General features: G+C 44.2%; 2 protein-coding genes across 2 annotated transcripts in view; one reads left to right on the forward strand and one right to left on the reverse strand.

The window, feature by feature from the left end:
- The window catches only part of VPS13B (vacuolar protein sorting 13 homolog B), a 1,405,890-nt gene that overhangs the window by 6,345 nt on the left and 1,376,910 nt on the right, over positions 1-22,635 (reverse strand). Inside the window, exons 59-60 of the mRNA XM_075353076.1 lie at positions 8,746-8,922; positions 5,226-5,328 (exon numbers count right to left, since the gene is read on the reverse strand). Coding sequence (XP_075209191.1) covers positions 5,226-5,328; positions 8,746-8,922 — 280 coding nt within the window. The remainder of the gene's footprint in view (positions 1-5,225; positions 5,329-8,745; positions 8,923-22,635) is intronic.
- Positions 9,927-10,888, forward strand: LOC142243749 (proton-coupled zinc antiporter SLC30A2-like). The gene is given in 2 exon segments (XM_075315954.1): positions 9,927-10,140; positions 10,143-10,888. Coding segments are annotated over 2 exon segments (960 nt in total).

Consider the following 22,635-nt stretch of genomic DNA (forward strand, 5'->3'; position numbering starts at 1 on the left):
GGGCTGGGGGCACAGACACCACTGGAGGGGCTGGGGGCACAGACACCACTGGAGGAGCTGGGGGCACAGACACCACTGGAGGGGCTGGGGGCACAGACACCACTGGAGGGGCTGGGGGCACAGACACCACTGTGGGGAAGGCACAGACACCACTGTGGGGAAGGCACAGACATCACTGTGGGGAAGGCACAGACATCACTGTGGGGAAGGCACAGACATCACTGTGGGGAAGGCACAGACATCACTGTGGGGAAGGCACAGACATCACTGTGGGGAAGGCACAGACATCACTGTGGGGAAGGCACAGACATCACTGTGGGGAAGGCACAGACATCACTGTGGGGAAGGCACAGACATCACTGTGGGGAAGGCACAGACATCACTGTGGGGAAGGCACAGACATCACTGTGGGGGAGGCACAGACATCACTGTGGGGGAGGCACAGACATCACTGTGGGGGAGGCACAGACATCACTGTGGGGGAGGCACAGACATCACTGTGGGGGAGGCACAGACATCACTGTGGGGGAGGCACAGACATCACTGTGGGGGAGGCACAGACATCACTGTGGGGGAGGCACAGACATCACTGTGGGGGAGGCACAGACATCACTGTGGGGGAGGCACAGACATCACTGTGGGGGAGGCACTCACGACTGGGGGGGCGCACACACGACTGGGGGGGCGCACACAGGACTAGGGGGGGCGCACACAGGACTAGGGGGGGCGCACACAGGACTAGGGGGGGCGCACACAGGACTAGGGGGGGTGCACACAGGACTGGGGGGGTGCACACAGGACTAGGGGGGGTGCACACAGGACTAGGGGGGGTGCACACAGGACTAGGGGGGGTGCACACAGGACTAGGGGGGGTGCACACAGGACTAGGGGGGGTGCACACAGGACTAGGGGGGGTGCACACAGGACTAGGGGGGGTGCACACAGGACTAGGGGGGGTGCACACAGGACTAGGGGGGGTGCACACAGGACTGGGGGGGGTGCACACAGGACTGGGGGGGTGCACACAGGATTGGGGGGGTGCACACAGGACTGGGGGGTGCACACAGGACTGGGGGGTGCACACAGGACTGGGGGGTGCACACAGGACTGGGGGGTGCACACAGGACTGGGTGATGGGCTGCACATAGGATTGTGTGGGGGTGCACACAGGACTGGGGGAGGGGTGCACACAGGATTGGGGGGGGTGCAAACAGGACTACTGGGTGATGGGCTGCACACAGGACATTGGGGGGCTGCACACAGGACTGGGGGAGGGGTGCACACAGGACATTGGGGGCCACACTGCGCTGAGAGTTTCATGCAACTCTGGGGGAGAGGGTTTACAGAACTGGTGTGGGGAGGCACAAAGCATTGGGCAGGGCACATAGCAGCAGAGGGTCGGCGCTGGACTCACAGCAGCATTGCACTCACATCACCGGAGTGCAGGAGCCGGACACACTGCATCAGAAGGAGAAGACGGGCACTGATCTCCGGAGGGCAGGGGGCGGACACACAAGGCAGGAAGCTGAGGCTGCTGTAGACCCGCCCACAATTGGCACTGGCCGACGGGAGAACACATTGCAGCACAAACAGCAATGTGTGGATTTAAAGGGCCGGCGGCAGCAAACCGCGGTGACAGCACGAGCACTGCCTCCCCCGGGAATCTGCCCGGGGGCCACATAAAAGGTCATGGCGGGCCGCATGCGGCCCGCGGGCCGGAGGTTCCCCACCCCTGCCATACGTGGTGGAAAACTAAAGTTTGTGTGCACAGTAGGGCTCAGAAGGGAAAGAGCTTTTGGAACTCAAAATTGACTGGAATTGATAGTGAATGCCATGACGCGTTTTCAGAGCCCATGATGTGATGTGCCTAAACAGTTAAAACCCACCCACAACTGACCCCATTTTGGAAACTAGACCTCTCAAGGAACTTATCTAGATGTGTGATGAACAACGTGAACCCCCAGGTGCCTCACAGAATCTTATAACGTTGAACTGTGAAAATAATTTTTCACAAAAAAAGTTTTTAGCCTTAAATTTTCCATATAATCAAGGGTAACAGGAGAAAATGTACCATCAAATTTGTTGTACAACTTCTCCTGAGTACACAGATACCCACTATGTGGTGGAAATCTACTGTTTAAAATGTTTTTTGTTTTTTTTTTTGTTGCAAGCTTTGTCATGTAAGTCTTTCTTTTTTGTCTGTATATAATGTGTGTGGATTATATCCTTTTGACTGACCGTGCTTCCAGGCCCATCTTCCCCATTAGCCACAGGTGTTTTTATCCTTTAATGGTGGGTCTCTTTTCCCAAATATATGTCTTTTTTTAAAACATGAAAGAGTATATAGAGTAGGACCCAGTACAATGAGGTTGCCGTGACGTGGCTACTGGGCAGGTATGAGAATGGCCATTCTGATATGCAAAACACCTTAAAAAATATTTGGCATTTCTTTTGCTTTTTTTTTTAGTTGCAAACTTTGGCATGTAGGTTTTCTTTTTTGTCTGTGTGTTTGGGTGCACGGCAGGACTCAAAACGGAAGGAGTATCATTTTGGCTGGTATAGATTGTGGACGCCACGTCACATTTGAAAAGCCCCTGACAAATGCCAAAACAGTAGAAACTTTACAAATGACCACATTTTGGAAACTACACCTCTCAATGAATTCAGCTAAGGGATAAGTGAGCATTTTTTAACCCTCAGGCGATTCACAGAATTGTATAACTTTGGGCTGAGTAAATGAAAATTACCTTTTTTCCACTACAATGTTGCACTGGCGCTATAATAATAAATAATAATAATAAATAATAAATTGGCCCTAAGTTTAAATTTTCAAAGGGGTAATGGGAGAAAACAAAAGACACTATTTGTTACGCAATTTCTCCTCAGTAGGTCAATATCCCATATGTGGTCGAAAACAACTTTTGAGGCACAGTGGAAAGTTCAGAAAGGAAGGAGCACCATATTATAGTAGCACCAAAATTCGTCACACAATCCCTGCTTAACGTGGCAATATCCCATATGTGGCTGGACAGTAGTGCTTAGCCACATGGCAAGATTCAAGAGAGAAGGAGTGCTATGTCAATCTTGGAGTACAAATGTTTGTACAATAGTTTGCGGACTCCATACACAGAGCCCCCAAGTGGCAGGAGAGAAGATTTCCCACTCAAATGACCCATTTTGGAAATTACACCCCTCTAGGAATTTATCTACAGGTAGGTGTAGTGATGATTTTTACTTCATGGGTGTTTTCCAGAAACAACAAGCCGTGGATGTTGCGGAGTGAAAAATTCAAATCTGCCATTGTTGTGCCCAGTATGTTTTAGTGCCCATAGCTTGTGCCCAGCTCATGCTTCTGGAGACACGCACCCCATAAATTCAGCGGGCTCTCCTCACTACAGAAATGCCAACACTAAATGTAGTATAGGCATACTCTGAGATTAAGAAAAGAGTTGGAGGGAATTTGGAGTTGGGAGCGCAGATATTGCTGGATTTCTTTTCGGGGGGAGCCATAGCGTTTTTTCCAGAGCCTTTGTGCTACCAGTAACATGGAATCCCCTATATTTCCGTTAACAGATGACGTATCTGAGTGGGGACTTGTGTTTTTGTGGGTTGAATTGAATGTTATTGGTGGCAATTTGGGTAGAGAACATTTATCAATTCACATTTATCCTGTGCTCTATGCTGAGCAATTATTGTGCTCCAAGATGTAGATGGCTTTCCAAGATGTAGATGGCTTTCCTTCTACATCTTGGACATACATGATTCAGGTGAAACCCCTTACGGATCCATTATAATGAGACAGTAGACTTACTCCTGACTGTCCTCTGTTCAGCGGTGTCCTTTTCAAAGGTGCACAAAACTATTGTTGCATGCAGTTTTGTGCACTCCTAAAAAGACAAGTAGAAAGATAGGACACCGCCAGATCACAAGACAAACAGAAGTTCAAAGTGACTCCCTCTACCGCATTACAGTGAATTCTCCTTTGGTTTTGTATGAATCACGTTTTTTAGAGATTTAAACTTAATCCCTGGTGTAAGCACTCAGCGTAGAGCGCAGGATAAATGTGAGCTGAGCCTTACTGTGATCTTTGGGAGGCAGAATGAACAAATCAACAGCAGTTGGAGAATTGTCTTCATTACTATTCTTCATGCCGTTCAAGTCAGTACAATTATAGCGATACCAGATTTATACAGGTTTGTTTTAAGTTTCGCTAAAAATGCTTTTTTTTATAAAATAAAGGTTATTTAAATCACCGAATTTTGAAAGCTATAGTTTTTTTTTATTTTTCTGCCGACAGTCATCTGAGGGCTTGTTTTTTTGAGGGATGAGTTGGAGTTTCTATTGCTACGATTTTGGGCCACATAATAATTTTAATCACTTTCTAGTCTACTTTTTGTAGGGCAGAATCAAGATGAAACAGAAATTCAGGAATTTTTAACATTTTTTTTTTACAGTATTCACCATGTCGTAAAAGTGATAAGATAGCTTTATTCTTTGGGTCAGTACAATTCAGCGATACCAAATTTATATTTTTTTTTAGGTTTTGCCGTTTTTACACCATATAAACAATTTTACAGAAAAAAAAAATGTTTTTGCATTGCTGTATTCCAAAAGCTATAACTTTTTTTATTTATTCACTGATGGCTTGTTGTTTGCGGGACAACATTTTTACTTACATATAACTTTTTGAACGCAGACACTATTTTAGTATTTAAAAGGAATCTTATGACAAGGCTATTGCCCAATAATCTGAGAGCTGCATGATTAGAGACAGAGATTCCAGCGATATGTCCCTTACTAAACTGTTTGCTGTCATTTTGATAAAATCAATGTTTTCTCTGCGCAGATCCAGCAGTTATACAGAGCTCATGAATATGCTGGACTACCTGCAGCACATCAAGTAGTCCTGTAAAAATAATGTACTACTGATTAATCAGTGATTTCATCAAAACTACACTAAGCAGCCCAGTAAGTGGCACATCGCTGGAATCAGGATCTCTGCCCCTACATTATGCTGCTCTCAGATTAGGTGGCAAAAACCTGGTGACAGGTTCCCTTTAAGTGTCAAATATCCTGATATATTAGTATAGGGTCACCCGTAAAATATATCTTTGTACAGCGTCACCCGACACTTTTAAAGATCTTAACTTACAGTCTTACTTTAAGCTAGTTTAGAACCCCCTTAAGCTATGACCAGTAGCCTTTATTGCCATGAATAACCTTACCACACGTATTTCAGGTGACTGTTGGCTGCATTATGGGTTTGCAGATCATTGGGCAGGTAACGCTGCTTAGGAAGTTGAGATAATCCAGCCCCATGTAATATTCCTGGAGGAGGAAGTGGAGATAACAACATTTAGACCACAAAACATAACGGTGGAGACCCAAAACCCATGATAATTATATGGGTGACTCTTCAAGGGCTATACACAATTATGCAGTGTATATAGATATACGGCATGTGTGCAGCCCTTGCTGGCAGCTCAGCATTCAGGCACCCAGAGCTTTACAATCAGGTCACTTGGAAGACACTACTGAAACATGGAGCATTAAAATGCAATGGCCGTGCACTTAAACCTCATGAATTTGCATTAGCCTAAATCCCCCAAAAATGAATGTTTGAAAAGTAATCTTGTATTAGCAATTAGTGGACATCTAATACTCTTGAGATCCGTCCATCTCCGCCGGGTATCGCACACATCGTTTACAAGTTGCACCGAGAAAGAAAAGAACTCGGGGCTGAAGTTACCGTCCGCCCTTAAAAAAGAAAATTCTTCTCCATACATGTCATGGATGGTAAAAATTGAAAAAACAAACAGTTTGCCTAGATACGGTATTTATAGAGAAGTTACTTAATCCAGCTGTTAAACACTGATACATATAGGTTTATGAGCCCTCCGGAGACATGCGGTTTCGGGGATGCGGCAGCGAGTGCCAGCGAGCACCGGGCGACTGCAGGGAACTATTTATACAGATCTCTGAGAGGAAAGCGGAGAGGAGAAGAGGAGACAACATGTGCACGTTGTGATGGCTTGTAAAGGTTTAATAAATGAGGCATGGTCATTACTGCAAGAATTAGTGGTTTGTAAAACCTTCAGCGATACTATAAAATGGTTTTACGGGGGATGAATTCCCTGGAACACCAGACATGGAGAACATGTTCTGCTGAGATGGGAGTGAACACGGCCTGGTTTTTCCACTGCAAAATATACATCCCAGTTCATAAAGATTTAAATGGGGGAAAAGAAGTAACATTTGCTCATGGATTTCACATATAGTAGAAGGAGTTTATAGCACAGCTTGAAATGTAATCGGCTCCAGAATTCACTGCGCAATAATTCCATTATCACTGGCGGTAGATGACGAATATCTCTCACAGCTGTATACTGTGTCACTCAGAAATACAGCACGATGATTGACAGATACAAGGTGGACATCCCATCAGTGCAACCTGTGCGGCCACACTGAGGCCCAAGAGGTAAGAGGGCCAAGTGGTAAGGGGCCGGAATTAAAGGAGAACAAGAGGTAAGGGGGCCAAAGAGGTAAGGGGACCAAAGAGGTAAGGGGACCAAAGAGGTAAGGGGACCAAAGAGGTAAGGGGACCAAAGAGGTAAGGGGACCAAAGAGGTAAGGGGACCAAAGAGGTAAGAGGGCCAAAGAGGTAAGGGGACCAAGAGGTAAGGGGACACAATGTAATAGGGCCATAAGGTAAAGGAGCTAACAGGTAATTGGGCCACAAGGGAAGGGGCCAAGTAGTTAAGGGGCAATGTAAGAGGGTCACGAGCTAAGGAGGCCAATCAGTAAAGAGGCCAAAAGTTAAGAGGACTATGAATTAAAGGGGGTCACGGGATAAGGGGGGTCATGAGATAAGGGGAGTCATGAGATAAGGGGGGTCACTAACACCTCCAAAGCAGCTCCTGTCACAGACATATCACTGGACTACAAAGAGCCCATATACTGTTCTTCCGTGTGTGACTGCCCCTGGACTTATATGAGCCCAATGCTGCTGGAAATGATGTCCAGGTATATCAAAGTATTGGAAAAGGTCCAACCTGTTGTTAGACTTTTTTCAGACAGCAGTGGGGTTTTTTTTGTATGCAAAAAGTGGTCCCATTTTCATCAGTGTTTTGTCAGTGCATCAGTTTTTACCATCAGAGTTTCACTGATGATTTTGTTGTTTGCCCAACCCCCCCCACCTCCCAAAAAAAACCCAACAAAAACATTTTCTCACTCATAAGGACTTATTCACATAACCTTATTTTCTGAGTGCTGTCTGTAAAATAAAAGATTGCACTCAGGCCAATGTTAATCGATGGGGCATGCAATCACTTTGGTTTCATAGGCAGAAGATGCGTGTGAAAAAAATGGCGCATTCACTAGTTTTTTTTTCCATAAGACAGATGAGATTCACCCATTCAAGTCTACAGGTGCGCAAAAAAACCCCCAAAAAACAGAGTCAGATTTTTACAGCTACATTGCAATTCTGTAACATAGAAGTCTCTATATTATTAATACCTGCTGTAAAAAAAAATGATTGTAGACAGATGACAAGTAAGAAAAAATGGGATGAAGCTGATGTGAACCTGCCCTTACAATGGTAACAGCAGACAATACAGACAATGGCACATGGATGCCGGCCGTGTTCTGCCAATGATTTTCAGGGGCCAAGAGACTGAGTATGGGTAATTTTCATCTGTCACTCGAATCAAAAACAGAAATGTCAACAAGATTTTTTGAAAGGATACAAAAAAAACCCTGAATATGAATAGCATAATAGGCTAAAAAAAAACAGATGTCTGCACGAGGCCTAAGTCAGATGCACCAACAGGCAGAACTCACACTGTGCATCAGACTGTTATACACGTGTTAGAAAGTTACGGGAAACCTTTATGGCTACGTTCCCATGATGAGAATGTGGCGAGTTCTTGATGTTGCAGATTGCAGCAAATCTGCACCAAATAAGAAATTAGTTTGCGTGAGTTTTTTCATTGTGTTTTTGAGTGCATTTTTTTTATTACATCCTTTTTATATAGTTTTTTGTGTTGCAGATTTTGTATGTAGGACTCGATTCTTCATCGCCTTTGTGCCTGTTTTTTGTCTAGTTTACGCCTTTTTTTTTGCTTGCATCCAGTTCATTGTTCTATTTGCGCCTCTTTTGAAGTTTGTTTTATATGCACTCGCCAGTTTATTAGAGGCACCTGTAACGCAGAACTTCTTACTGAAGTTTTAGGGTAAGAACGCACTTTGCTTTTTACCTGCTTTTTTGCTGCTTTTTCAACTGCAGTGTTTAATGCCAAAATGGATGTGTTCTGCTTTTCAAGCAAAGTCTATGGGAATTTGGGTTTGTAAACCGCACTATGCAGTTCAAACTGCAGCCTTTTTGTTGCAGAACTTTGGTCAAAAACTCAGCTTTGCAGTGTAAAACCCATATAGAAAAAACAATTAAAAAGCAAAAAGCAGGTAAAAAGCAAAGTGCGTTCTTACCCTTAAATGGGTTTTCACAATGAACTCGCTGCCTTATCTTTGGAAAAACTTCAGTTTAATTTAGTTCAATTAAAAAATTGTGTCGATTGTGACATAAAAAAAAAAACTATAACCATGGGGACATTCTGAAAGTGCATTCACAGCCAAGATGCTTGAGGCTGATTCAGCAACCTGCAGCGTTTTGTGCATGCTTTGTTTCTTATAGATTTCTGTGGGTTCATAGCTCATTCAGATCACCCCTGTGGTCATTGTGCCACTTACCATATCCTGTCTGCGACACAAGTTCTGCCGCTCCTCCTATTGGTTTTGTGAAAACGCCAACGATCCCTTTCCCTACACCGGAGATGACCCCTTTGGCCTTGTGTCCAGCGGAGGCCTGAGCATCAGATGTTCTCTGAAAGTTCTGCATAGGTTGATCCACAATGCCAGCAATTGCACCTGAAACAACAAAATATTGTTATAAGATTCCGACTGCTTGACGTGAACCTCCACTTTTATCAACGGGTCTTTCAAAATGTCTTAACACTTCTTTTAATGGGTCAGAACCATGTTGCTTTAATACAGCTCCCTAAATTCTCTGTGTAAATAGACTTAAAAGGTGTGTACCAGGTTCAGAAACTGAGGCTCAGTGATCAGGAATGGATGTTATCTGGATGTTGTTTGGTTTCATTCAGACACCACTAGAGGGAGTTTATGTGTGTGCTGCTGTCTTATTACTAGGCTTACTGAAATATGCTCCCTCTAGTGGTGATTGCAGGAATGCAGCCAGTTATCTATTAAAAGTGAAGCTGTCAGAAGGTCTTTGCTATACAAGCTAAAGTTAGCATGCTGCAAGGGTTAACATAAAAAGCTCAGGTATACCTGTTTTGTCACAATCTGATCTTTTGTTTATTTGCTATGTTTGTTTAAGCAGCCGGAGCCCCATCATTACAGGACTTGAAACACATGCGCTCAGCAGTCCGGCACACCCCCTACTCTGATTGACAACTCACTGTCAATGTACACTCTCTATAGAGAGCCTGATATGGGCGAGGACAGCTCATATGAGCCCTTATACCTAAGGTACAGGCTACATGGTAGCACTTATACATGAGGTGTAGGTGCTGCTCTCATATTAGCACATATATATGAAGTTTAGGTGCACCCTCTATATTAGCACTCGTATATGAGGTTTGGGTGCTGCTCCGCGTGAGTCTCTCCATAGGGATGACATGGGCGCCGCTCACCTCGGGCTCCCTCCGGTGTCCTGGAATGCGCGGCCGTGTGCACCGATGCTGGCCATGAATGGAGGGGCTCCTGCTGTTAGAGATTAGGGAACTTTTGCAGCCGGCTCTTTGCACTTGGCGCTTCATTCACACGGAGTTCGGTGGATAAGGGACAGACATCCCGATATTGGTGAGGCCAGTCACAGCTGTGCAGCGAACAAACGGAACGTATACAATATGGATGTGAGCGAGAAGCTGCAACTGCTCCACGCAGAGAACCGGTCGTACTCTGGAGTTTCGGGCAAAGACTTCCCTAACCAAATGTTCGCATATATGTCGAATCTAAATGACATTGAATTGGTTAACCAGGGGAAGAACCACTGCCACTCCAACAGAGGACATGAGTGTCACAATACAGAGAAGGAACATGCGCGAAAGAAACTTTATGTGGCATCTGTCTGCTGTTCATGATTGGAGAGGTTATAGGCGGGTACATTGCACACAGTTTGGCCATCATGACTGATGCTGCCCACCTACTAACAGATTTTGCAAGCATGATGATCAGTTTATTTGCCCTCTGGATGTCTCCTCGCCCAGCTACAAAAACTATGAATTTTGGCTGGCATCGGGCAGAAATCCTGGGAGCCCTCCTGTCAGTCCTGTCCATCTGGGTAGTGACTGGCGTCTTGGTGTATTTGGCTGTAGAACGGATCGTTTCCGGAAACTATGAAATTGAAGGAGAAGCGATGTTAATCACATCTGGCTGTGCAGTCGCCGTGAATATTATAATGGGTGTGACACTTCATCAGACTGGACACGGACACAGTCACGGAGGTGAAAATACTCACACTCATTCACATAGCAATGGCGAGCTGCATAACCCTAGCGTACGTGCTGCCTTTATTCATGTAGTGGGAGATCTGCTTCAAAGCTTAGGTGTCCTAGTTGCTGCCTATGTCATCTATTTTAAGCCAGAATACAAAATTATCGACCCGATCTGCACATTTCTGTTTTCTATACTGGTCCTCGGTACCACATTGACCATTCTTAGAGATGTTCTGCTTGTACTGATGGAGGGTACTCCTAAGGGGGTTGACTTTAACTTGGTCAAGGATACCCTTCTTTCTATAAATGGAGTGAGAACTCTCTATAGAGAGCCTGGTATGGGCGAGGACAGCTCCCTGGGCTCAGCTACATGACTAAACCTAAAAATTCAGATTGTGTTAGAACGACTGCAGCCAGTAATCTAAGTGGTATATCGTTAGATTCAGAATCTCTTTGTCTATATCATACTGCTCTCTCAGATGCAGTAGCGGAAACCTACTGACAGATTCCCTTTAAAAAGATTGTTTCATCTTCTTAAATAGGTAGCATTACAAAGTGTGTGTAAAAGCAAGCAACTTTGCAATTTACTTGTTATTAAAAATCCTCTCTGCTCATGAATGGAGGAATTTTTAATTTTATAGTTTAGTGTTCATTGCCTTGGTTATTGATCATAGATGCATTGTATCATAAGGAGCTGATCTCTTAGTGCAAGAAGTGCAGTGCTTACAAGCTCTTTGTTTTAGAGCTTGTAGGCGCTGCTCTGAAGAAGGCCGAATGGATGGATTTGGTGAGCTTCACTACCACTGTGCTAATGTGATATTGCAGAGGTAAAGCTGCGTTGTATAGCACCATCATAGTGCGCACATTTTGGGCCTGAATTAGGAGATCACCACCCCATGGAAAGTATGCAACCGGACGGCAAGAAAGGTGACAACAATCTTCTAAATCCATATCTGTGTAGGGGAATTGGGCTTCCACCTCTATACAAAAAATATATATTAAGACATTAGCACTAGTGTTGAGCGAGTAGTTGACTATTCGTACTCGATATGCTGTTAGTGAGTACTGTCCGCTACTCGCATATTCGTTATGAGTAGCGGGCACAGTGTAAGTCAATGGGAAATACTCGCTAAATAGCGAGTAACCCGAAAGCTGAACTTTTTGTGCGAGTAGCGAATAGTACGGCTTTCAGGCTACTCGCTACTTAGCGAGTATTTCCCATTGACTTACACTGTGCCCCGCTACTCATAACGAATATGCGAGTAGTGGACAGTACTCGCTAACAGCATAGCGAGTCCGAATAGTCAAGGCACGTTGCCTTGGAGTAACCCTCGACTCTGCTCTATCCTTCAAGACACACATCCAAGCCCTCTTCAACTCATGCCGATTACAACTCAAAAATATCTCCCGGCTCCGTGCTTTCCTTAACCAATAATCAGCAAAAACATTAGTGCATGCCCTCATCAGCTCCCGCCTCGACTACTGCAACCTCCTGCTCTCTGGCCTCCCTTCCAACACTCCAATCTATCATAAACTCTGCGGCTCGCCTAATCCACCTCTCCCCTCGCTACTCCCCAGCCTCGCCACTCTGCCAATCCCTTCACTGGCTTCCCATCACCCAACGACTCCAGTTCAAAACATTAACAATGACATACAAAGCCATGCACAACCTGTCTCCCCCCTACATCTGTGACCTAGTCTCCCGGTACCTACCTGCACGCAACCTCAGATCCTCACAAGATCTCCTTCTCTGCTCCTCTCTTATCTCCTCTTCCCACAATCGCGTACAAGATTTCTCCCGTGCATCCCCCATACTCTGGAATGCTCTACCTCAGCACATCAGACTCTCACCTACCGTGGAAAGCTTCAAGAGGAACCTCAAGACCCACCTCTTCCACCAAGCCTACAACCTACAATAACCCTCAGTCCAGTAGATCACTGCGCAACCAGCTCTGTCCTCACCTATTGTACCATCACCCATCCCCTGTAGACTGTGAGCCCTCGCGGGCAGGGTCCTCTCTCCTCCTGTACCAGTCTGTTTTTTACTGTTAATGATTGTTGTACGTATACCCTCTTTCACTTGTAAAGTGGAATAAATGGCGCTATAATAATAAATAATAATAATAATAACTACTTGCTCAACACTACTTAGCACTACAATTTCACTCTATTTAGATTGAAAAAAAGGATACAGAAAGTGGAAAGGCATCTGGACGTAGATTTTGCTGTGGATCTGTAACATCAGATGTCCTATGCAACACAGTTGAAATAAGTGTAGGAAATCTGCAGCTAGCACTGACTTCAGAAGTTGACCAAAGGTCAATTTCTGTTGCAGATTATATCCAGAGCCTATGGATGAGATTAGGACAAATGTCATTCACATTGGTCGTACAGTAATATATTGTGGATTCTCCACCTGCAAATCTAGTATTTGCGTATTCCAGATGCTAACTACAACACCCAGCATGCCCAATCACTTCCACAGCCCCCTACATGCACTTGTAGTAACGCCGCTGTGATTGATGCTACGTCCATGTCCCTGACTGCTCCGATGAAGAAAGCTGAGCCACAGAGCCGTATCTGCTCCCGGCCAATACATGACATATATAGATTTTTACTTCTGTCTTTATGGCTTTTGTTGTTTAAAACCAATAGACCTCATGAAATACGATCTCGTTGAGCTCGGAACTGAAACACTTAATTCCTTTGGAGTGAACGAGCGAATATTAACTTTACCTAGGGACGCAATCCTTCCCAGCAATTTAATGGTATTGCTTTTTTTTCTTTTTGCTGTTCTTCTCATTTTTCCTTTAGATTTTTTGGACTATGGAGGTTTTAAAGGCTTTTGTAGATGGAGGTGACATTCAAAAATCTGTCAGTGACATGGCCAGGCCTGCTATCTCCAATAACACTGGAATATTTCTGCTCGTGCATCATGGCTGCAGACATCGATGGGGAATCTACGGCCGCTGTTTGCTTTGGAGCATATGGAATACAATACGCGGGGGCTTCATAAAGATGGCTGGAAAGGGGGATTTTCTCACGCTTGTACCTATCTCATCACTCATCTCTGGACCTGCGTCTGGGTATTTAATTAAGGTCTTATATATTAGATACAAGACAATGTGATTAGGGGAAATCTGGACGGACAATGACCCCTGAGGCTAATAACAGAGTACAAAGCACAAGAACATATTCATAGTGCTGGCTCCACACTGAGGTCAGAACAATGATGCACGCTCCGAGGATACAGCCAAAATGTAATGTTAGTTTTCACACTTAAAATCCCTTTAGTGGTAGAAGAAGGGTCATGTGAAACCGAATCCTTACATGTGATCCGTGTACACGGGACCCCAATGACTTCTGCCATATTATCATCTCAGGTCATGTATGAGGGCAGAAGGTGTGCCAAAAAGCAAAATATGAAATCTTTGGTGAGCGATAGTAAAGGTCTGGCCACAGTCTTCTAGATACAAACAAGCGTAAACAACATTAATCATCTATGGACGGGATAGACGAGAAATGGGGGGCGCACTAATCCCAGGAACGGAGGTCCCAAAGTCCTCAGTGTGAATGGAGCCGTGTGATGTGGGACCATCGCTCTAAGCACTTCTATAAGACTGATGTAATGGATGTTACAGTCAGTCACATAGAGAAGAATGGAGCGTGGGCATACATGATGTAATGGATGCTACAGTCAGTCACATACAAATTAATGGAGTGTGGGCATACATGTGCACCACTGCCCGTTTTCTACATTAGTTGGGATCCCAGTTGTTGAACTCCCAGTCATCATACACTTATCATCTGTCCTGTGGATAAGTAATACATTTTGTTTTGGGGGCAAACCCATTATTGGGAAATGTAGAATTCTGTCTTCTGTTAGCTCCCCCTAGTGGTGGCTGCATGCAGACACTATTTTAGTACTTAAAAGGAATCTTGTCAAAAGGCTTTTGCTCAATAATCTGAGAGCAGCATAATGTAGAGCCAGAGACCCTGATTTCAGCGGCGTGTTACTTACTGGGATTCTTGCTGTTTTTTCAACAAAAATACTTAATTTTTTAATAGCAGGAAATTATCACTAAAAGAGTAATAAACCTGCTGCCACATAGTTCTCTGTATTCATTAGATCTGTATAACCCCGCCCCCAGCACTGATTGGCAGCTTTCTACCTATGCACAGTGTACAAGTTTCTCCAGCCTAAATATTAATAAGGATCATATTTTTACACACAGGGAAAAAAATTATTTATTTTTACGAACTGTCCAGGAATTTCTGGACAGTTAGGCCCTGTACGCACACTGCGTTTTTATCCGCGGTTTTGCTGCAGAAATTTCTTGAGAAATGTTTGTAATCTTTCTGCAGACATTTCCCAGCAAAACCTATGGGTAAAAAAAATAGCTGTGCGAACACTGCGTTTTTTTTCTCAAGAAAATTCTTTCTGCAGAATTTTTTGAGGAAATTTCTTGAGAAAATGTGCATGTCACTTCTTTTCCGCAGGTACCCCCGGTATTTCACTCCATTCACTGTAATGTAATCGCGAAATACCGCGGGTATACCGCAGGTAGCAAATCATGTGCAGTATACCCGCGATTTACCTGCGGTAATGTTCATCACTGCCCTGCGTTTTGCAGGGAAATTATGTCATTATGACAGGAAGAGGAAGCGGAGCAGAGTAAACACACAGATCACACTCCCTGGACGCTGTACGGAAGCACTTCCGTGTGACCTCCGGCAGGTCCCCGTGCAGTCTGTGTCCCGCTCCAGCCCCACTTCTGCCTGCACTTCAGTGTGTCAGTGTCTGGCTGCAGCATCAGCAGCTTCTCACACTGCAGTGCTGGCAGCCACAGGGATGACGAGCACTGCTGTCAGATTAGATGAGGTCATTACCTGCAGTGACGATCTCCTGCACTGCTGACGTCACCGCTGTCACTGCTGTCTATGCCCGTCTCACGGGCGGCCCAAGACTGTCACTAGCGGTGACGTCACGGGCTCTCGCGATACTGCTGAGAACACGGCGGGCATAGAAGGCAGTGACAGCGCTGACGTCAGCAGTGCTGGAGATCGTGACAGCAGGTAATGATCTCATCTAACCTCCTGAAGTCAGCGCTCGTCATCCCCTGCAGTGACCTGGGCTATTGATGTAAGCTCAGGTCAGTGCACTGCTCTCCCAGCCAATGGGGAACATTCTATTCTTCATTGACTGGGACAGTGACTATGGTATGGATCATCGTGGGACCCCCTTATTGGATTACGCCGGACGTGGAATTCATTGTTCTTTTCAATAAATTCGTGAAAGAGGGAATGTTTTGGGGAGTGTTTTTTCAAATAAAACTTTTTTTGTTGTCTATTTTTTATTTCTTACTGAGTGGGTTGGTGATGTCAGGTATCTGATAAACGCCGTTACATCACTAACCCCAGGGCTTGATGCCAGGTGACATTACACATCTGGCATCAACCCCATATATTACCTCGTTTGCCACCGCACCGGGGCAACGGGATGAGTTGGGGCGAAGCACCAGGATTGGCACATCTAATGGATGCGCCACTTCTGGGGCGGCTGTGGCCTGCTATTTTTAGGCTGGGGAGTGTCCAGTAACAGTGGACCTCCCTAGTCTGAGAATATCAGACCCCAGCTGTCCGCTTTACCTTGGCTGGTGATCCAATTTGGGGGGGACCCCACGTTTTTTGTTTTAAATTATTTATTTAATGTAAAATAACAGCATGGGGTGCCCTCTGTTTTGGATTACCAGCCAAGGTAAAGCTGCCAGCTGTGTTCTGCAGGCTGCAGCCGTCTGCTTTACCCTAGCTGGCTACAAAAGATAGAGGGGCCCTCACGTCATTTTTTTTTATTTATTTTTTGGCTAAATACAAGGCTAAGCACCCTTTAGTGCCACATGAAAGTCACTAAAGGGTGCCAGCTTAGAATATGCAGGGAGGTGGGACATTATATAGGTCTTTCTCATCTATTATCTATCTATTCATCTATCCATCTTTCCCTCTATCCATTATCTGTCTGTCTGTCTATCTATCGATTATCTATATTATTTATTGCAGTTACAGCATAAAAAAACGCAGGGACCAACTTGCGAAAAAAACGCGGCAAAAACGCATGCGTTTTTCCCGCGCTTTTGGTGCGGTTTTTAATCTTCAACTCCCAGAAGTTTCTCAAGAAATTTTCTTAAGAAAAATCACTTTTCTAGTGCGCACATAGCCTTATAAACATTGAATGGTGGAGCAAGCAAAAACCTGGTGAATAGAGTCCCTTTAATATTATGACTATATACTGTATATATATATATATATATATATATATATATATGCAGCAAAACATTTGACCGCTCAGACCTCGGTAGACACCTATTTCAATAAATGAAATAATCAGCTCAGCTCCGGTAAGAAAAAAAGTCAATATCTTGCATCATTATACAGTGACAAGCAAATCGGTAACTTTTGGCTTTCAGGCTCCATATCTCACCATTCACTACAGCTTTGAGCGCGAGGTGACCTTCATTATATAAACAATCATCTTGGCTAACTCCTACATAAATTTGATTTGCAACTATTTAACATATGATCAGTTATGCAGATTCTTAAGTCACTGCATTGTTACTGTTTTGCTCCTGTTTCAGGATTTTTTTCTTTCTGTATACTACAAATTACAATCTGTTCTCACATTGTCTAATAGCTCAGTGTGTTATTAGATTTATTCTCAAGCGAAAGGTCAGTGATTTGAATTAAGGAGCAAGAAAATTGACGACTGCATCATGTGACTGTTGGAAAAATATGAAATAAAGTCTGTCCATCCATTCAAAAGCCAAAAAATCAAATTCAGGCAAAATATAGGCGTCAACAAGTCAGCTCATCACAAGGTCTATCAGTTTTGGCGCAACAAACACGACGGTGGAGGCGGCTCATATGCTTGATAATAGTGAGATTACAGACAACATCATGCAACATCATGCATCATGACCCAAAAAAGGTGAAGTCTCGACTTCAATATCGTCATGAGAAGCGTCAGCTAGAATTTGCAAAAACGTCTGAAAAGTGAACAGTAGAAGATTGGAAATAGGTTATTTGTAGCGAGAGACAAAAGTCAATAGACGGCTCTGAGGAGGCAAATGGGTATGGAAGAAACAAGGGGCTAACGGATCGAGAAATTGAAGGAACTGTCATATTTGGTGGAGGAAGTCTGATGACATGGAGTTGTTTTACAGCCAATGGAATTGGATACTTGACCAGGATGGATGGTGGTCTCACTAGGGAGCTATATGTGAGTATCCTACAAGACGAGTTACTTCATACACTCAAGTACTATGGGTATGAGAAGATTGACATACTGTTCTAGCAGGACAACGACCCGAAGCATAGAAATGGTTTACTGACAATGAAGTAGAGGGGCTGGATTGGCCCCACAGTTTCCAGACCTCAACCCAATCAAACACTTGTGGGTAGAGTTGAAGAAAAAGCTGTATACATACCCAAGTGAGTCAACCAGTATACACCAACATTTGGGAACGTGTAGAAGAGTCCTAGGATCAGATTTCGGTTGAGACATGCTTGAATCTAATGGAGAGCATGTCCAGAATTATTCAGGCATTGTTGAAAGCCAAAATTAACAAAATAATAAAAAATTATATTTAGATTTTTAGGAGCAAAACAGTAACAATGCAGTGACATGAGAAGAATCTGCAGAACTAATCATATTCTAAATGGTTGCAAGTCAAGATTATGTAGGAGATAGCCAAGATATAAAATGTAGGCAGTCCCAAGCTCAAAGCTGTAGTGAACGGTGAGATATGGAGCCTGAAAATAAAAACATTGTTAGCCTTTTGCTTATTAGTGTGTGTGTGCGCGCGCGTGTCATACATGTGGAGTGTGTGTCTATTGCATGTGTATATCGTGTTTAGATTTAAAATATGTGTATTCTTTGTATTGTGTAAAGTATAACAAAGTTAGGGATATTTGGCTTTAAAGTGAAATTTCAGGATTATCCTAAAATGCCCTCTAACCTTTTAAGGTGAACTTAATGTGACCATCCCTAAACTTTTAGATGATTATGTAAAACTGTTCAGTGTTTCAGGACTTTTTGCACAACTTGCTGTTCTCTCACAAGGAGCTTTATGACAAAATTCACAACAGATGTTTATTCCATGAATCGCCCAATAAATTTTGAGATTCAATTAGAATTGGTATATAAGCAGTCATCCTCATCAGGCTGTTCACATTTTGACATCATGAGAACAAGACAACACCTAACAATTGATTAACAGTTCCTCACCATTGAAAGGCTTCATGCAGGATGTTCTCAGATGGAAGTGGCCACTGAGCTTAGAGAGTCACAGAGTGTCACCAGCATCTTGCAACAGAGATACAGAGAGACTGGAAGAGTCACAGAAAGACACAGTAGTGGACATCCTTTGACCACAACCCACACTGATGACTGCTTCATTGGGAACAATGCTCTTTAGAACTGGATGATGAGTGCCACACAACTCCTGGCACATTTAAGGGAGGCGAGAAGCACCCAAGTGTCACATCTGACCATTCAAAACTGTTTACATCAGCGTGGTCTGTGTGTTAAATGACCTGCAAATATAACTGACCACTGTTGCATTGCCTAGGGAGCATCTACGCTGCACAAGGGACCAGTGGGCCTCAGTGTTGTTCACTGATGAAAGTCGATTCACGCTGAGCAGAAATGATGGTCGCCAACGATGGTGGAGAGGTCAAGTAAAGCACTATGCATCAGCCACTGTTGTCACGAGACAAACCTTTGGTGGTGGTGGTGTTACTGTATGGGTAGGTGTGTCTACTTATTACAGAACTGACCTATGCTTTGAGAATGGTACCGTGACAAGCCCCTAGTACTGGATAACATCATTAATGCAGTCATTGTGCCTCTGCATGAACAACACCGGCCAGTAATTTCGTCTTCATGGACGACAGTGCTCCAGCTTATCGAGGTTGCATCAATAGGGAACGGCTGCTGGAGATTGGAGTACCTCAAATGGAGCGGCTGCACTGTCTCCAGACCTGAATCCCACAGAACACTTATGGGATCAGCTGATTTGCTATGTAAAGGCCATAACTCTGTACCCCAGATTCTCAATGACCTGAGTACCAAACTTCAAGAAGAGTGGGTACCATGCCTCAGCAGACGATAACTCCACTGGTGACCAGCAGGAGACTTCATTGTTGGCTGTAATTGATGCTGAAGGCCACATGTCAAGTTATTGAGACATTGACATTTTTTGGGGTGTATATCCATCACTGTTGGCTTTTGATTTAATAACTTGTTTGAGATGAGGAAATCACCATTGCATGCTTCTCCTTAAAAGCCCTACTGTCATGATAAAATATCACTGTAGTGTGAACTTTTTCATTTTACATAAATTTTACCCGAATGCCAAATATCCCTAACTTTTTGTCAGTAGTGTGTATGTGTGTCTAATGTGTGTATGTACGTGTTTTATTTAAAGTTGTCCTATATATGTACATGCAGAATAGTGGCACGATGTATGTGTGCATTATAGTGGTACAATTTATTGTCCAGTTCTCTGGAATCCGCTAACCAAAATGGGTTAATACCCAATGACCATGCGCCCTATGACAACACGTTTCACTTTACTAACCTTATGTTCTTAGTTCCCCCATATCAGAATCTGGTCCCTTTTTTTTCCCCACCGTCCATGCACTAAGTAGCACTTTGTATCTGGGCATATATAGGTGTTGACTGGTGATTGGCGCTATAGAAAGATGATTATTACTTCTATTTATGGTTGTGATATAAGCCCACTATATATACACATTATAGTTCTGAATACAATATAATATATATGTTAAGTTACATTTTATGATAGGGAGGAAAAGTCCTGGGTAAAGGACAGTCTTGCTACAGCTCTGCTGAGATCCTCCATCTATACTGAACAATAACATAAACACAACTCTTTTGTTTTTGCTCCCATTTTTCATGAGCTGAACTCAAAGATATAAAACTTTTTCTATGAACACAAAAGGCCTTTTTATCCCAAATATTCACAAATTTGCCTAAGGGCTCTTTCACACGTCAGTCAAAAGCACACATTTCTCACTGACGTGTTAAAGATGCATATGTTTCTCAGTGTGCCGTGATTTTGGCACACGCGTGGTTTCCGTGTGCTATCCGTGATAATACATGGAGATCAGGGACTTCTATACTCACCTGTGTCCAGCGCTGCTCTCGGTGGTGCTGACGTCTCTGGCCGCTGCTGTCTCCCCGCAGCTGCTGCTTCTGAGTCGCGGTGCAGTGAATATTCATGAGCATAATTAGCCGGCTTGGAAGCCGGAGACTGCAGCGGCTGGATACAGCATCGCTGGAGACAGGCGAGTATAGGAAATAATTTTATTTCAAAGATACGTGTTTTGTCTGGTATGTGTCCCACGGATCACACCACTATGTGGTCTGTGTGACATCAGTGATGCCGGAGAAAAATGGACTTGTTTCCGTGCGGAACACATGGACATGCATGAGCACCGCACAAAAACACGATCAGTCAGAAATCACTGATGTGTGTGCAGACCCATTGATTATAATGGGTCTGCGTATGTCCGTGATTCTGGTACTTATAAGAATGGTGACATACGTACCAAAATCACTGATGTGTGAAGGGGGCCTAAATCTGTGTTAGTGAGAAGTTCTCCTTTGCCAAGATAATCATTCCTCCTCACAGGTGAGGTATATCAAGATGCTGATTAGATAGCATGATTATTCCACAGGTGTGTCTTAAGGCCCCGTCACACACAACGAGATCGCTAATGAGATCGTTGCTGTGTCACAGTTTTCGTGCCGCAGCAGCGATCTCATTATGTGTGACACCTACCAATGATCAGGCCCCTGCTGTGAGGTCGCCGGTCATTGCTGAATGGTTGGGACCATTTTCTTCAAAGGCGATGTCCTGTTGGGCAGGACTCATCGCTGTGTTTGACACTGTGTGACAGGGTCCCAATGACAGCAGAGATAATTATACAGGTCGCTACTGCGTCGTTGGTAAGGTTGGACTGTGACATTTCACCAGCGACCTCCCAGTGATCCTTATCAGGTCGCATTGTTTTCGGGATCGCTCGTAAGTCGCTAAATGTGACGGGGGCCTTTAGGCAGGCCACAATAAAATGCCTCTCTAAAATGTGCAGTTTTTTTCACACAGCACAATGTCACAGAAGTTGCAAGTTTTGAGTGATCATGTAATTGGCTGCTGACAGCAGGAATGTCCATCAGAGCTGTTACCCATGATTTGAATGTTCATATCTCTACCATAAGTAGTCTCGAAAAGCATTTCAGAGAATATGGCAGAGTATATGGAGAACATACATTCAAGCAGCCTCACAACTGTAGTTGCCAGCACCAGCCCAGGACCTCAATATCCAGCATCTTCACCTCCAATATTGTCTAAAACTGGCCACCCGGACAGCTGCTGCAACAATCAGTGCATGACCAAAGAATTTCTGCACAAACTGTCAGAAACCGTCTCAGGGAAACTCTTCTGTTGCTCATCGGGGTCTCCACCTGACTGCAGTCTGATGTCGTAACTGACTTTAGTGGGCAAATGCTCACATTCAATGGTGTCTGGCCAGTTGGAGATGAATCCTGATTTTCACTGTACAGGGCAGATGGCAGACAGTGTATGGCATCATGTGGGTGAGCGGTTTGCTGATGTCAATGTTATGAATGAAGTGCCCCATGGTGGCGGTGAGGTTAATGTATGGGCAGATGTATGTTATGGACAACGAACTCAGGTGTATTTTATTGATGCCATTTTGAATGCAGAGATACTATGACGAGATCCTGCGGCCATTGTTGTGCCTCATCCACAACCATTTCCTCATGTTGCAGCTGATAATGCATGATCCCATGTTGCAAGCATCTGTGCACAATTCCTGGAAGCTGAAAACACCCCAGTTCTTGCACTGTAGGATACTCACCGGACATGTCAGGTTGTCAGGTATTGAGCATGTCTGGGATGACCTAAATTAGTGTAGACAACAGCGTGTTCAAGTTCCTGCCAATATCCAGCAACTTCCCACAGCCATGGAAGAGGAGCGGACCAACGTCCCACAAGCCACAATCATCAACCTGATCAAC

The sequence above is a fragment of the Anomaloglossus baeobatrachus genome, chromosome 6 (assembly GCF_048569485.1).
Source record: "Anomaloglossus baeobatrachus isolate aAnoBae1 chromosome 6, aAnoBae1.hap1, whole genome shotgun sequence".
In the NCBI taxonomy this organism is placed as follows: domain Eukaryota; kingdom Metazoa; phylum Chordata; class Amphibia; order Anura; family Aromobatidae; genus Anomaloglossus; species Anomaloglossus baeobatrachus.